Source organism: Python bivittatus, unplaced genomic scaffold, assembly GCF_059951505.1.
Source record: "Python bivittatus isolate LINGU-HERP-01145 unplaced genomic scaffold, Pbiv_v1 ctg000320_np1212, whole genome shotgun sequence".
Lineage (NCBI taxonomy): Eukaryota > Metazoa > Chordata > Lepidosauria > Squamata > Pythonidae > Python > Python bivittatus.
This window is the reverse complement of record NW_028277052.1, coordinates 5,937,790-5,951,257: the sequence shown is the minus strand read 5'-3', so window position 1 is coordinate 5,951,257 and position 13,468 is coordinate 5,937,790. Positions and strand designations below refer to the sequence as shown.

Here is a 13,468-nt window from a genome sequence, read left to right as displayed (position 1 = left end):
CCTGAAACAGACCATTGAATCAATCTCTGCCTGAGACCAGCAGAGCCGCTGCCCATTAGAGTAGAAAACACTGGACTATGTAACTTATTTGTTTCCTGAATCTATATCCTATCATTGTGGTCAAAAGGACATGCCAAGCCTCTTGTCTCATACACTAGAAGCAAAGAGGCAAACGTATTAAAAGTTTCATTTTTAAAAAAAATCCTTAAATGCAAATCACAAAAGCCTTACCATTATCATTCAATCATATTGACGAAGTCATCCTGGTGACTTCATGGATATGTAGTTTACTTGGTATCAATTTGGTTTGCCATTGTCTTCTCCCAGCATGTTTGTTTTCACCTCCAATCCTCCTTCCATCCAAGTATTAACTCTCATCTAAAGTTAGGTAGGCATCCCTATCCATCTGGACCTTAACATTTAAGGCTGGTGAAGTATGGAGCCATGCTTGAAGGCTACCATATTCTTTGCCTAGTTCCTTAGTCTCTGATCCAACAGCAAGCAGGCTATGTATACAGAATTCCCCGAGGGCTTTTCTGCCCCACAATTACCTTGGACAAGCAAGCGGGTCGTGTGCACAGCCTCTCCCTGGATGCTATACGCCCGGCAGGTATAAGCACCCCTGTCATTGCGACTGATGGATGTAACCGTCAGACTCCCATCAGTGACCTGAAAAAGCCGAAGGCTCCTTCAACACAAGTTCAGTGCACAAAGTCATACAAAACCCACCGTGAAACTACCCAAGACCCAGTATTAACAGAGTCTTTGGGTCTTTCTCTCTGTACAAACAGCAGCTTGTCAGACCCACAGCTCCTCCTCAGCCTGCTGGATGAGCAGGGGACTTGCACATGCATTTTAGGAAGATGCAGGCATAAAACTAAGGAGGCATTTAAACCACAAGTGCAGTCTGGCCTGCAGATTGACATCACTTGCTACTTCTGCGAAACATTTTGGGTCAGGGAACAGAATCATACACTGCAAGAAATTGTAGGAGTGGGTCTAAAAGGAAGAAAGAAAAAAAGGCACAAGGAGATCTTTAGAAAGGGACCTCTCTACCATCTAGGGAAACTCAGCAGACCCATTCAGATGGCTGTCTTCATCCTCCACATCCTGCCTGCACAGATACATTGAGAAGAACAGTAGGTTCTCCAAAAGGCACACGTACAAATGGATTTCGTTGGGACTTCCAATCACATAAAGCCAATTAAGGACAGGTTTTACCACCGTATTTCTTTGCAGGTGTCATAACTGTAATTAGGAAGAATTGCCAGGCACCAGATAAAAGCTCTTGGAGACTCTGATCTATTCTAGAGGCTCCCTGCTAGCCTTTTGTGACTCAGACACGATGAAGTTGCGTAAAGCGTTAGATCGGTGTTTTTCAACCCTGGCAACTTTAAGAGGTGTGGACTTCAGCTCCCAGAATTTCCTAGCCAGCAAGCAAGCTAGGGAATTCTGGGAGCTGAAGTCCACACCTCTTAAAGTTGCCAAGGTTGAGAAACATTGGGTTAGATCAATCACCCATCTACTCCAGAATTCTATTACTATTATAATTATTAAGCAACAGGTATTTCAGGCTGAGACTGTTCTTCGTTCTCCTGTCAGACATTTTAGAGAAGTGGGGGACTGAACCAGGAGTCTTAGGTGATTGAAAGATTGTCCATCATCTTTCCAAGACACAAACTTACCCGGTATTTGTTGTTGTCACCCAAAAGGTCTCCCTCTTTGAGCCAGGTGACAGTTGGCTTAGGGTTGCCGAAAGCCATGCAGGTTAGAGTAATGCTTCCGCCTTCCTTTGCCTCTACGTATTGGGGGGGAGTTTCTGTGAAAGTGGGGGGAGCTGCCAAGATGATGGGGGGGAGGAGGAAAAGAGGCAGGTATTACATCATTTGATACGAAGCTGTGTGGTTCAAAGACATGAACCCAAATTCACTCTGAATCTGCTGCACTAGCCTGCAAAGGATCCACGCTCTTTGCACCCTGAACATGGTTCTGTTCTCCCACACCCAAAGTGGGCCATACTGAATTGCCTTTCCTAACATGGTGCCCTCCAGACCTGTTAGGGCTGTTAGGGGTATCTGTTTTCAAACCACACATTTCCTGCTTTAAAGCCTTACTCATTTCATTGAAATAATAAGGAAGGATTTTGTACTCTGTTTTTAACTTACTTGAATTATTATTCATACAATATATGAAGTGTAAGGTAACTTATCATTTAAATGCAAATAATCTTTAAACAAAGGTAATATTGAGGGCTTTTTATAGATAAACAGCTATGGATAGAAATGTTCATTGCATCTTAATATGATTGCTGTTTCAATATGAATGATTAATTTATAAAGTACAGTGGAACCTCGGTTTACGAACTTAATTCGTTCCGTGACTCTGGCCGCAACCCGAATTGGTCGCAACCCAAAGGAAATTTCCCCATAAGGTTCAATGTAATTACTGTTAATCCGTTCTGGCGTGGAGGACAGGGAGGCGGCTATTGCTTGGAGGGAGAGTCCCCCTCCCTACGACCACGTGTCAGGGGCGGAAAATGGCCACGGACCACATGTCAGGGGTGGAAAAATGGCTGCGGACCACTTGTCAGGGGCAGGAAAATGGCCGCGGACCACGTGTCAGGGGTGGAAAAATGGCCGCGGACCACGTGTCGGGGCAGAAAAATGGCCGTGGACCACGTGTCAGGGGCAGAAAAATGGCCGCAGACCACGTGTCAGGGGTGGAAAAATGGCCGCGGACCACGTGTCAGGGGTGGAAAAATGGCCACGGACCGTGTCATGGGAGGGAAAATGGCCGCGTATCCTGCTCGTACCCCGAGGCGGAGTTCGCAAACCGAGGTAAATTTTTGCAGCCGGAGCTGGTTGTAACCTGAAAAGTTCGTTAACAGAGGCGTTCGTAACCCGAGGTACCACTGTACTATCAGGGTTGTGATGCAGAGGAAGATATAGTGAGAATCTGGACTGCTTACAGGGATGGTGGATCTGATGGTTTAAGAGAGGTCCCATCTTTTAACCTGCAGCATTAACCCTGATGCTAGTATGCTGATGATGCCTAGTTATATATTTCAGCCTTAGGCTGAACAGGTTTTGCTGCCAAGATCTTGTCACAGTGCCTGGATACTCTGTGTGTGTGTGCTTTGTGCCTAAAGCCGAACTAGAATTCACAGTCTCCTGGTTTGTCCAAACCACTACCCCAAACTGGCTCTCCCTAAACCATATGCAGACTCTGAATTCATCAGAAGCAACAGCACCTTCAACCATACCTGCCCAAAATGAGCAACCTAGCCCCTGGCCATCTTGAAGCAGGAAACAAACAAAATTGGAGGGTGTGCCCTAAAACAAGCCAGATTCCCCCATGTCTGAAACTCGAACAATTGGAATCAAAAGCAAGATCTTAATCTAAATAGAACCTCATGGAAAACTTCAAATGATGAAATTATGTTTCGGCAATTTCATAAGAGAGCTGCACTGTGAAGTTCTGTCATGGAAGAACAATATCATCACTGTTGGTGAAACATAAGGACAGAAAATCCTCACTTAATTTGTCTTTTTTCCCCTTGATTTTGAATAATTTGACTAAATATTCAAAGGAACCTTGTTCATATAAAAGATAGAAGATTCCAGGCCCCACCACACTGGCCACTCAATCTCACTATTAGAGGAAGACTATCAAAACACACAAAGGCACACCTATGCAGATACTAATCTCCCTTTTGATTAAACAAGCTCTTGCAAATGATAATACAAGCCTAATTGTAAATAGCTGTTAAATCCAATTTTCTAGGAAGACATTTCTGCAATATCAGCTGAAAAAGAACTGATTCCTGATAGTAAAACATTGTTCATTTTCTTAAAGCCAGCGTAATTTGTTCCAGGAAGAGAAAAGGGCCTATTGCTTTGGGGAAAAGAAATCTTTAGGAATAACCACATTCATATTGTACTGTTGTACCTCAAGGATTAAAGATGCAATGAAGTCATTAAAAACCCAGAAAATAATGCTGAATAGCTTAGGCAGAATAGTATGAAATCAGCCAAGATCAGGAAATTTCTACAGATGTGACATTGGGCAAGATGGTGTCCTCTAGACACTATGGATTTCATCTCCCTTCTATTCAAACCAGCATGGCCAAAGGCAAGAAACTGGGGGAGCCATAGCTCAAAATATTTGGGCTACAGTAAAGAATGAAGCAAATATCTTCACTTGTAGCTTTCAATATAAATTTGAGTTACTACTAAATTGCATCGAATTGACTTCCACAGCAGAAGCTTTTGGGTGGAGTGGACACATTTTCTCCAGAAGACTAGAATCCACCAAACTGTGGATTTGTACAATTTGCAACAAGGCCATCTTAGTCTCCCCTGAAGATGCCTTGAGGCCACTGAAAATCCAGTACTGATATCAGCAAAACAGCAGAGCAAAAGAGCTCCAAATCTTTTCCTCAGCCTTCCTGTTCGGGAGCTGGCGGGGAGTTCTCAGAGTGGCAGGTCAACGTTTTCTGGAGGACGCCAAAGGTGGAACAGCAACGAAGCCAACCCTAGGTTTCCTGCACTGCAAAATCCCAAGATACTAAAGCAGTGTTGTCCAAACTTGGCCACTTTAAGATGAGTGGACTTCAACTCCCAGAATTCCCCAGCCAGCCATGCTGGCTGGGGAATTCTGGGAGTTGCAGTCCACTCATCTTAAAGTGGCCAAGTTTGGACAACACTGCACTAAAGGGTATGTTCCTCACAGCAATGTTTGACTGGAATTTCAAGCTGGCAATCTTGTCACAAGAAGAAAAGAGCAGGGCGATTTCTTCAACAAAGTTTCTTGCTTCTCTTCTGTTTTTCCTATTTAATTCCTGACAGCATGTAAAGGACAGAAGAGGGGAATGGTAACCGGCATTTGTAATGCCGCTAAGCATTCTGTCTATTGCTCCTTTTCTGTTACAGAGCTTCATGTAGGAAAACACCATGAGATACCAATCCTATTTTATTAATCAGAGGAGAAGGGGGAAAGTCTTCCATTTCAATTACTGGCAACCATGAGAAACCTTCTTAGTTTTTAAATACAGTATAAAGTTACAGAATTCCAGTCACCCCGGCATCCTATCCCTGGAGGAAACCCACGAGACTGGTTTCATTGATTGTGATTCATTATGTTTCCACAGGGTAGCTAGACTGGTGGATTTCACTGCCACCTCATGTCCACAACGCCACGCTCTCTTAGCTAACACCTACCCAGCTGGGAAAGTGTTAAACAAAATATATTTCCAGTTGCACTGAATGTGTTTGGAGCATTTCAAGGCCTTCTCTCTCCTTCTCTTTGAAACACATGCACATCTATGTACAGGATTTGCTTCCAAGAAGCTGGATAGGGTGTCATTTCATTTGCCTCCTCAAGGCTTTCTGCACTCACACTCAGATTTGCATTCCTAATCACTTACTCTGTATTAAATAACACTGCAACCCTGAATCTACAATCAAGTCATCGTTCCGGTGGTAAGCACTGACCTACTTAACATGGGATGCAAAACAGCATCACAACTGATGCACGCAGAAGAAGTCAAGTGCAGGTCTAAGTGTCAAGCATTGCTCTCCAGATATTGCCAGTCTACAGCTTCCCATAGCCACAGCCAACATGGCTAATAATTATGATCAGCAACATCTTGAAAGCGGTAAGTGGCTTGTGTTGTGTTGGTAACACCCATTTCCCCAGCTGTAAGTCCCTCTGAACACATTGGGGCTTATATTCAAATGAATATGCAAGAGTACACTGTAAGCAGGCAAAATGAAAATGAACATCAAAGTAGTTTTTCTCCTAGCACAGCCTCACTATGACAGAGCTGGGCATTTTTAGACCAGCACAATTTTAAAATCAATTGAGGGAGGACCACCATGGACTTGGCAATTTTGCTACTGTAAATGGCAAATCATCAAATTTCTACAATGCAATCCTGCAAAGTTCTAGAGGCCACAAAGAAAGGGTTGTTTGGCCCATAAGTCACCCCACCTATACAGTTGGACCAATTCTTGGAAGTCATATGGGTCAATAGCTACTAGCCTTGATGGCAGTGTGACTGCCTTTGAAGACCATCTGTTGGGAGACAAGTGGGCTTCCTTGTGCAGTTGGTGGGACACTGTGAGAACAGACTGCTGGATTAGATGAGCCAAGATCTGATCCATTAAGGCGTGGCTTATGTACTCATGACTGAGCTCTTTTACAAATGTTAAGGGATCTTACATTTTTCCCAATATGGCTCCAGTCCTTCAGATACAGAATATGTAAGAAGCCTGTGGAGGCAACCAAACATCTGAATATCTTCATTAACAACTGAAGAAGTAGAGGAGAAAGAAGACGACAAAGGAACCAAAGAATTAGCTCTTGCTTTCACAAAGCCATCCTTGGGCCATTCTCTTTCAAGCTCTGAAATGAGTCACAGGTAATATTCTGTTCTTAACAAAGAGGAGTAAGAGACTCAGCTAGTTAGATCAAAAATAAAAATGGAGCATTAGGTGTCCTTAGGGGGTGTTTAAAGCAAACCCCTGGCCTCAGCTTCATCTAGACAGTGCTCCTGAGCTTTGCCACTGCTTAAAGGTTAAAACTGCAACAAAGAACATGCTCTGCTCCAGTGAGCATGCCTAATACTTCAAAAAATACATATTAAAGGATGCTCGGTTGAGTGCAAGGCTCTTATTAAAAGTTAACAAGCCCAAGTTATTCATTCTCCAGCAGTGCTGTCTTTCTTCCTGTTCCCAGGAAGGGATTTAAGTTAGGCATGGAGCCTACCCATCATTCTTTCCTCCCCTTTTTAGAAGCACTGATCTCCCAAATTTTGATTAGAGCCATTAATGAAGTCACACCTGGTGCATATTCATGAAGTATGTGGCTAAATAAGATACAACGGGACAACCACCATTTTCCTAGGTAGTTCCTTGCAAAAGCATGCTATGAACTCTTATTATAGACTCATCCCTGCCATAATCAGCCATTTCTGTTCTTCTGATAGCAGCTTTCTTTCTCTTCCCACCATTCAGCACCCTATGGATGAAGATTCAGCTCCAACCCCATGCTAATTCTCTCCAACTTTACAAGATCAATTTCATAAAATCCTGTGTGTCTTATCACCTGTTTGTACCTGCCAATATCTTTCCCCTGAATGCTACCTCACTTGTATATGACCTGCTCCTCCTTAGAAGCACTGGTGCTGAAATAAACATTTTTGCCCACTGATGGCTATTTTGACTCAACTTCAGATGCTTCAGCAATGCCGTGAATCAGAGACCTCTGTCTTTGATGCTCCTTGCTCTGGATCTGCTGGACACAGCATGTGGTAGGAAATTCCTTTTGAGGAATAAGACAAGGAGATGTGTCTAAAGCCTGAAAATAGGTCTGGCCTTAAATACAACTTTCCCAGATATCCATTCTCTGTGTGAGAGATTTTGTAGAGAAACAGCACAAACTCTAGACAAAACAACCAACAGGTGAGAGAGGAGTTTGTTAGTAGTTTATCTTATAAATAGCAGCTCAGTCTGAGCTGCAAAAAGCCCAAGATGAAGAGATTCATAACCTTCAAAGAGACTCTGCCTTCATGAACATACTGCTAAAGAGGGCTGGAGTTCTTATGCAGTTTCCAAAATTCTGTACCTTATGCCTAATTCTTATATTAAAACTCCTTACTAAAGTCTGTATGATTCTTACTTCTCTAATCATTCCCTGCAATACTGGCCATGACACACGGAAGGACTTCACTGGAAACTAGTTGACTTCTTACCAGCTCCATCAACTGTGTTCTATGCAGCATCACTCATATTGCAGAGCTCCATCAGAAGTCAAAGAAGGACTTCAACCCTCTTTGGAATTACCCATCTGCTACCAAAGAGCTCTCCACGGTCATGTCCGCCTTGCTTTCAGCCCTAACCTGTGACCCATCATGATGTATCTGCTCATCCGATCTGGTGCCATCACCTCTGTAATTTGGTGGAGAGCAAGACCAGCATCCTAGGTCTGCCAGCAACAACTGCCATCCAGGTTTGCCTCCCTGGATGACCTCATAAAAAAAAGGAGAAGCAACTGAAAGCAGAGGGGACTAGAGATAGTGGGCAAGACACATTTATGGAAGATTCGTGGCTCTCCAGAAGGACATTCTCACTGATCATTCTCATAAATGCACCCCTTATCACTTGAGTATCAGAAAAGGGATTTAGTAGCTGGGTTACAGGAAAATTACAACCTCCTGTGACTTACTCTATAAATGTCAATTTGATTCAGAGTTTAAGTAGCCATTCAGTGTTACTGTACAGACATTTCACTAGGAGGCAGAGCATTTATATATCAAGCCCAGAGATCTGTGCGTAATTCATAACTCATAACTCATTTTTATTGTTTTTGTCCTTTCTTCATTGCCAGAGAAGTACCAGCAAACAGATGACAAACTCAATACAACACACCCCTTCTTTTGGTGCCATCCTATCTTACTTCTCTTTTGTTCACTCGCTAGCCAATTTATAAAAACAGAGATTTTTTTTTTAATAGTAATGTAGAATAATCTCAAGTCCTTTTGAGTTTGGGCTGTTCTGAGCAAGAAGGGGAAAAAGGTTCTATCCTTTGCAGATTGTGCATTGTTAATGCCTGGGGGAGGAAAAGAGATACTAGGGCCCTAAATGTAGAAGTTGGGAAGGTGCATTCTTCTACATACTTGCTGAGCCAGCATTTCCAGCATCCCAATCAATGGTGGGTGAGTCCTGGAAAGGTAGCTTAGCAACGTCTAGAAACGCACAAGCTTCATACCCCTAGGTTAACAGCCAGGTGCCAGGGAAATAGTGTAAAATATATAGCTAGTGTGTTGGTGCCATATTCTTATCTAAAGGCATTCTTACAAGAAAGCAGCATTAAGAAGACAGACAATTATTAATCCAAACTCTTGGTTAGGTGGGCTTGTTTTAGGAAGCCAATGATGGCGAGGTGCCTGGAAGAACAGGAAAAATCCAGTGACGAATTTGGTGAGACCACCCTAAACATTTTGCAGGCTACCAATGTCTAGAAAAGAGAATTCCAGGAAAAAGGAAGATCCCATAGTCACCATTGACGGTGAGGTGCACCCAGCTGCCATTATGGAAAGTGTCGTACTGCTGATCCAACATGAGTACTTTGCATTCGTACCAGCCCTGGTCCTCAGAGCGAACCTGTTCGATGCGCAGAGAGGCCTTGTCATGTAGGCTAGCACGGCCTGAAAGAGAACAGCAAAGAAGAGAAATCAGTGGAGACAGAAAGAGAATATCTGTTACTCTGCAGAGCTTTATGAGAATATTAATGTCACATAAGCTACATAGGACAGAGAAAACTTCATCCCAGAGTCTGCCAGAGGTGAGAACTTATGGGACATTTAAGGACAAAATGATGCCAAGGACTCAAGCATGGGAAGTATCCCAGCTGGAGACATACTTTGGCTCAATGGGAAGTCCACAATGTGCTTCCCACAATTCAAGCACACATGCACCAGATTTCTGTATCAGCTCAAACTCCTCTTCTTCATCTCTTCTTCTCTAAAACTGGTTAAGCACTGCCTTTCTATTAAAAACTCTGTCGGCACAAATTCCTACAGCTGTCAGTATTTGATAGGCAACTCTTCGAAGTCTCTATAGTAAGCATGGGCACCAATGAGCTTCAAGATACAGACAACTGTTCTCAAGGAGAAAAAAGTCAAGATGTTCTCAAGACAGGTTCAAATCCTGGCTACATCCAAGAAGTCTTCTTTTACAGCGTTGTAGAAGTGGTGTCCTGTGCACAAACCTAACTGAAAGAATGCCAAACTGGATGCATTTTTAAAATGTGTGTGTCCATCACGGTTTCCACTTTGTCTAGCTTAAAAAACTCTGACTTCCTGGAAAAAGATACCTTGTAACTCAGTTTGGCATCAAGCAGAAAGAGAGAAGAGACTACATGAAGCTAATTTGTTGGGAAGGATTGAGATATCATGCCCTGATATTTCTTCCCTCCTTCCTTTTCAAGAGAGGGCCCATGTGTCTTCAAACCAGAAGATTCCCAAGGAACAGACAAAAAGTGAAGCAAGAAAAGAGGAGGAAAACAGAGGACAGTCAGTGACCAACCTCATGAGCATTGCTTCCCCAAAACAGGAGAAAATGAATTCCTCCCTCCATAGAAAACATTTACATATGTCATTTTATATGCATTTCAAAATTTAAACAGAAAAAAAAAAAATCTCATCCTAGTGAGGAAAACCAGGAGCAGGTCACCAGATGCCCGCTTGGTTTGGTCAGCCAACCAAATGCTCATTGCTGATGGCTAACATCAAGATTCCTGCAAGAATATCCCTCCTTACAATTCTTTAAACCAGACATGGGGCAGACAGCGTTCCAAATACAGAGCTTCCTTCAGAGAGAGCATTGAAGCCTGTACTTTAAATGCAAGATAGCTCCAAACAGAGAATGTTTTCTGAAAATAAGGTGCATGGTGCCCTTGATTAAAAAGGGTTGAACTCATCTCTCCTCAAACCCATCTTCTCTTGCCAACACTACCCTCATTCAGCTAGGAAAAGATAGGACTGGGGACTAATATCCTATCCTTCGCTGCATATTCATCATCCCACTGGTCTGCAACTTTCCTGGTTTCTTACCCATCTTTTCTATTAAGCAGAGTCTTCCCATGAGCCTCATTTAGTAGCAGTGGTACTATTCCTAATAAGAGGGAGATCCGCCCTTGGGAAATGGTTGGAGAATTTCTGCTTTCCTCAGGCAAATTCAAAGATGTTGCCTACCCTATTTCTCTGCCCATAAATGGGTGGGGAAATCCAAAAAGCCATTTGTACCTAATTCTAGTCTACATTCAAGAACTTATAGATGACACTCCTTGACATCTTCTCTAAACATTCTGGTCCTCCAGATGTATCTTCAACAATTTCCAATATTCCTCATCCCCCAGCAGTCTTTGCCATCATGGCCAGTGGCAAGGAATTGTGGGAGAATCCCAGACAGCCAAAGAGTCCCAGTTGTTTATACCTCATCAAGGAGCAAGTCACTTCTGAGATCACAGAGAAAGAAATATCCAAGCAACCTCCATCACTAACTTCTGCTGGATTTAGAGGTAGCCTTAAAAAATCATCTGCTTGTTTCCTCTCTGCAAACCTGCCATTCAAGCATTTGAGCTGCAGTTTTTCACAATCAGATCTAATAGGCTAATTAGTATTCCTGGATTGGAGTCAGGAATGCTCTTGACAGCTTGGGGCCTTAGCAGACAGATGGTCAAGCACATGGTCATAGCAGATGCAAAGCCAGAAGGTGGCTAGAGAACAGCCTTCAGCTCCAGAGATACCAGCAGGCAAGACAGTGCTTACAATCACCTTTGCCATCAGGACTTATTAAAAGACAGAGTTCAGTATAGGTCCAATCCCAAAACTAGAAAGTCTGAAGATTCAGAGGCAGGTGATAAATGCAAGGACAGGCTGATGGACACATTCCTAAAAGCCATATTCTTCAAGTGAAGCTACAAGAGTTGAGTTACCACCATGATTCCAAGATTTTCTGGATTCTGTATTTTTTTTAACTCACCAGCATATTCCGGATCCACATGGGGAGGGTAGAACCCAAACTTGATGAAGATGGGGATAGGGACACCAAATTTGAACCACTCTACCACATAAGGAGGGGGTTGGCCCGTCAGCGGGTGGATTACGTCGCATCCCAGGATCACACTCTCACGAGCACGAGCTGTCACAAACTCGGGTTCCTCTCTTAAACCGTGAGCACCTGGAAAAAAAGAAGGGGCAAAAGGGGAAAGGGGGAAAAAATCAATAATTTGCCCTAAGCCATGAAGAAACTCTGTTATGAACTACAGTTATGCTCAACAGTTGTGCTTGTACCACACATATATGCTAGTTATAAACTTAGCAGTTACAGTGGTAAAACTTGCTTAGCATGGTTAATGTTAACCTTGTTTAGATTTTGGGGGGCTTCCAATGTATCATCTCGGTCTATTTGGTTAGTTTATGGCGTAATGTATTGTGCGATCCCAAAACTTAGATTAGACCAGTAATCAGGCTAATTGGGAGCCCCAGTCACTGAAATAACTGGCAGAAGTCTGCCCAACTTACCTAAGACTGAAGAATTGTTCAAATTACCAAACTGATCAAAGCAGGAGATTTGGGGAAAGAATTGGCCCATCAAGGAAGCCAAAAAGAGCACCCTTGGCTAAACCTGGCAGGAAACCCAGGTTGGCCATTCCTTTTTTTTCAGTATCTTCATTTTGCTTAAGGACTCACACCCCAGCCACGCTGTCTCTGCTTAACCACTCATAACCATTCTATGAAGGTCACGTTCAGAAAGCTCTTGACCGTCCTCTTCCTAACTGGGAACAGTCACTCTGGTGGAGCTCTTTCATCGTCCTTCCCCAAAAAGTCCATTTATCCCCTGCAAACAGCAGATTAGGCTTCAAGGTGACTCTGACTTTTCAGGAACAGAAGCAGGAAGAAAGAGAATGCAGAGGGAGGAAGGAGAAAGGCCGTTGCATTTGTAGGGAAATGCACTTGTCAGTGTATAAAAAAGTGATTTATAAAGAAGAAAAGATGTGGGATTCTATCCCAGGCATGGAGCAGACATTTCAGAAGCCCCCCACCCTCGAGCGAGATTTGTCTCTGCCTAAGCTTATAAAGGCAGATTCAGGCATTTGCATGGAGCCTTTCAGCATAGCTCCAAGGTGACTTTCTTCCAGGTTTTCCTCATCTCCACCCCCTTCTCTCTCTCCTTCTCATTCTGGAAAAAAGAAAAGGGGGAGGAGGGAACCAGCCACAGCCATGGGCTTCTCCTTTATTATTCTTCCTTGAACCTCTTTGCCTCGCCTAATAATACCTACAGGGAGGGGCTTTCCTCATGAAGGCATCCATTCATAAACCGATTTGCCTTCCGAGCCAATCATTGAAAATGCACGCCAAAAAATTCCTGGAATGGGCTTTTGATGGGGAAATTGCTGACACCACCAGGGCTGCAGTCAACGCACTGACAGCACTGATCGAACAGCCAAATTATCCATTTCAGCCTCTCCCTCCTAGGATTCCCTCCAGAGACTGGAGTTCTACCTCTGTACATCAAAAGCAAAATCTGCAATTGGATCTCCCTTCATTGAGATGCTGAAGTCAGATCTCCGTTCATGCTTCCAGAGTGTGAATGCACAGAGGCTTCCAAATCATCCAGAGCTACAGCCTTCCATTGCCTCACATTGTTCACCCATGAGTAGTCCTTCACTCTGTCCAGATAAGAGAATAGGACCTCCACAGAATCTTTGATAAGCATTGAAAAGAAAAGTGGAACCAAATGTGACTTTAGAGTAGGGAGCAGACTTGGATGACTCCCCCAGTGGATACATGTAGTTCTTAAAAATTATGGACAACAAATGTCATTTAAAAATATGGAAATCAAGCAGGGTTCTTGGGCCAGGAGCAAAGAAACAGCCCATTAGACCTACAGCACCACCTTTA

General features: G+C 43.3%; 1 protein-coding gene across 1 annotated transcript in view; it reads right to left on the bottom strand.

Annotated features, from left to right (window-relative positions):
- Nucleotides 1–13,468, bottom strand: part of IGSF9B (immunoglobulin superfamily member 9B) — an 83,724-nt gene that overhangs the window by 46,670 nt on the left and 23,586 nt on the right. The window contains exons 2-5 of the mRNA XM_088139029.1: nt 11,547–11,744; nt 9,062–9,208; nt 1,686–1,837; nt 552–669 (exon numbers count right to left, since the gene is read on the bottom strand). Of these exons, the coding sequence (XP_087995155.1) occupies nt 552–669; nt 1,686–1,837; nt 9,062–9,208; nt 11,547–11,744 (615 nt within the window). The remainder of the gene's footprint in view (nt 1–551; nt 670–1,685; nt 1,838–9,061; nt 9,209–11,546; nt 11,745–13,468) is intronic.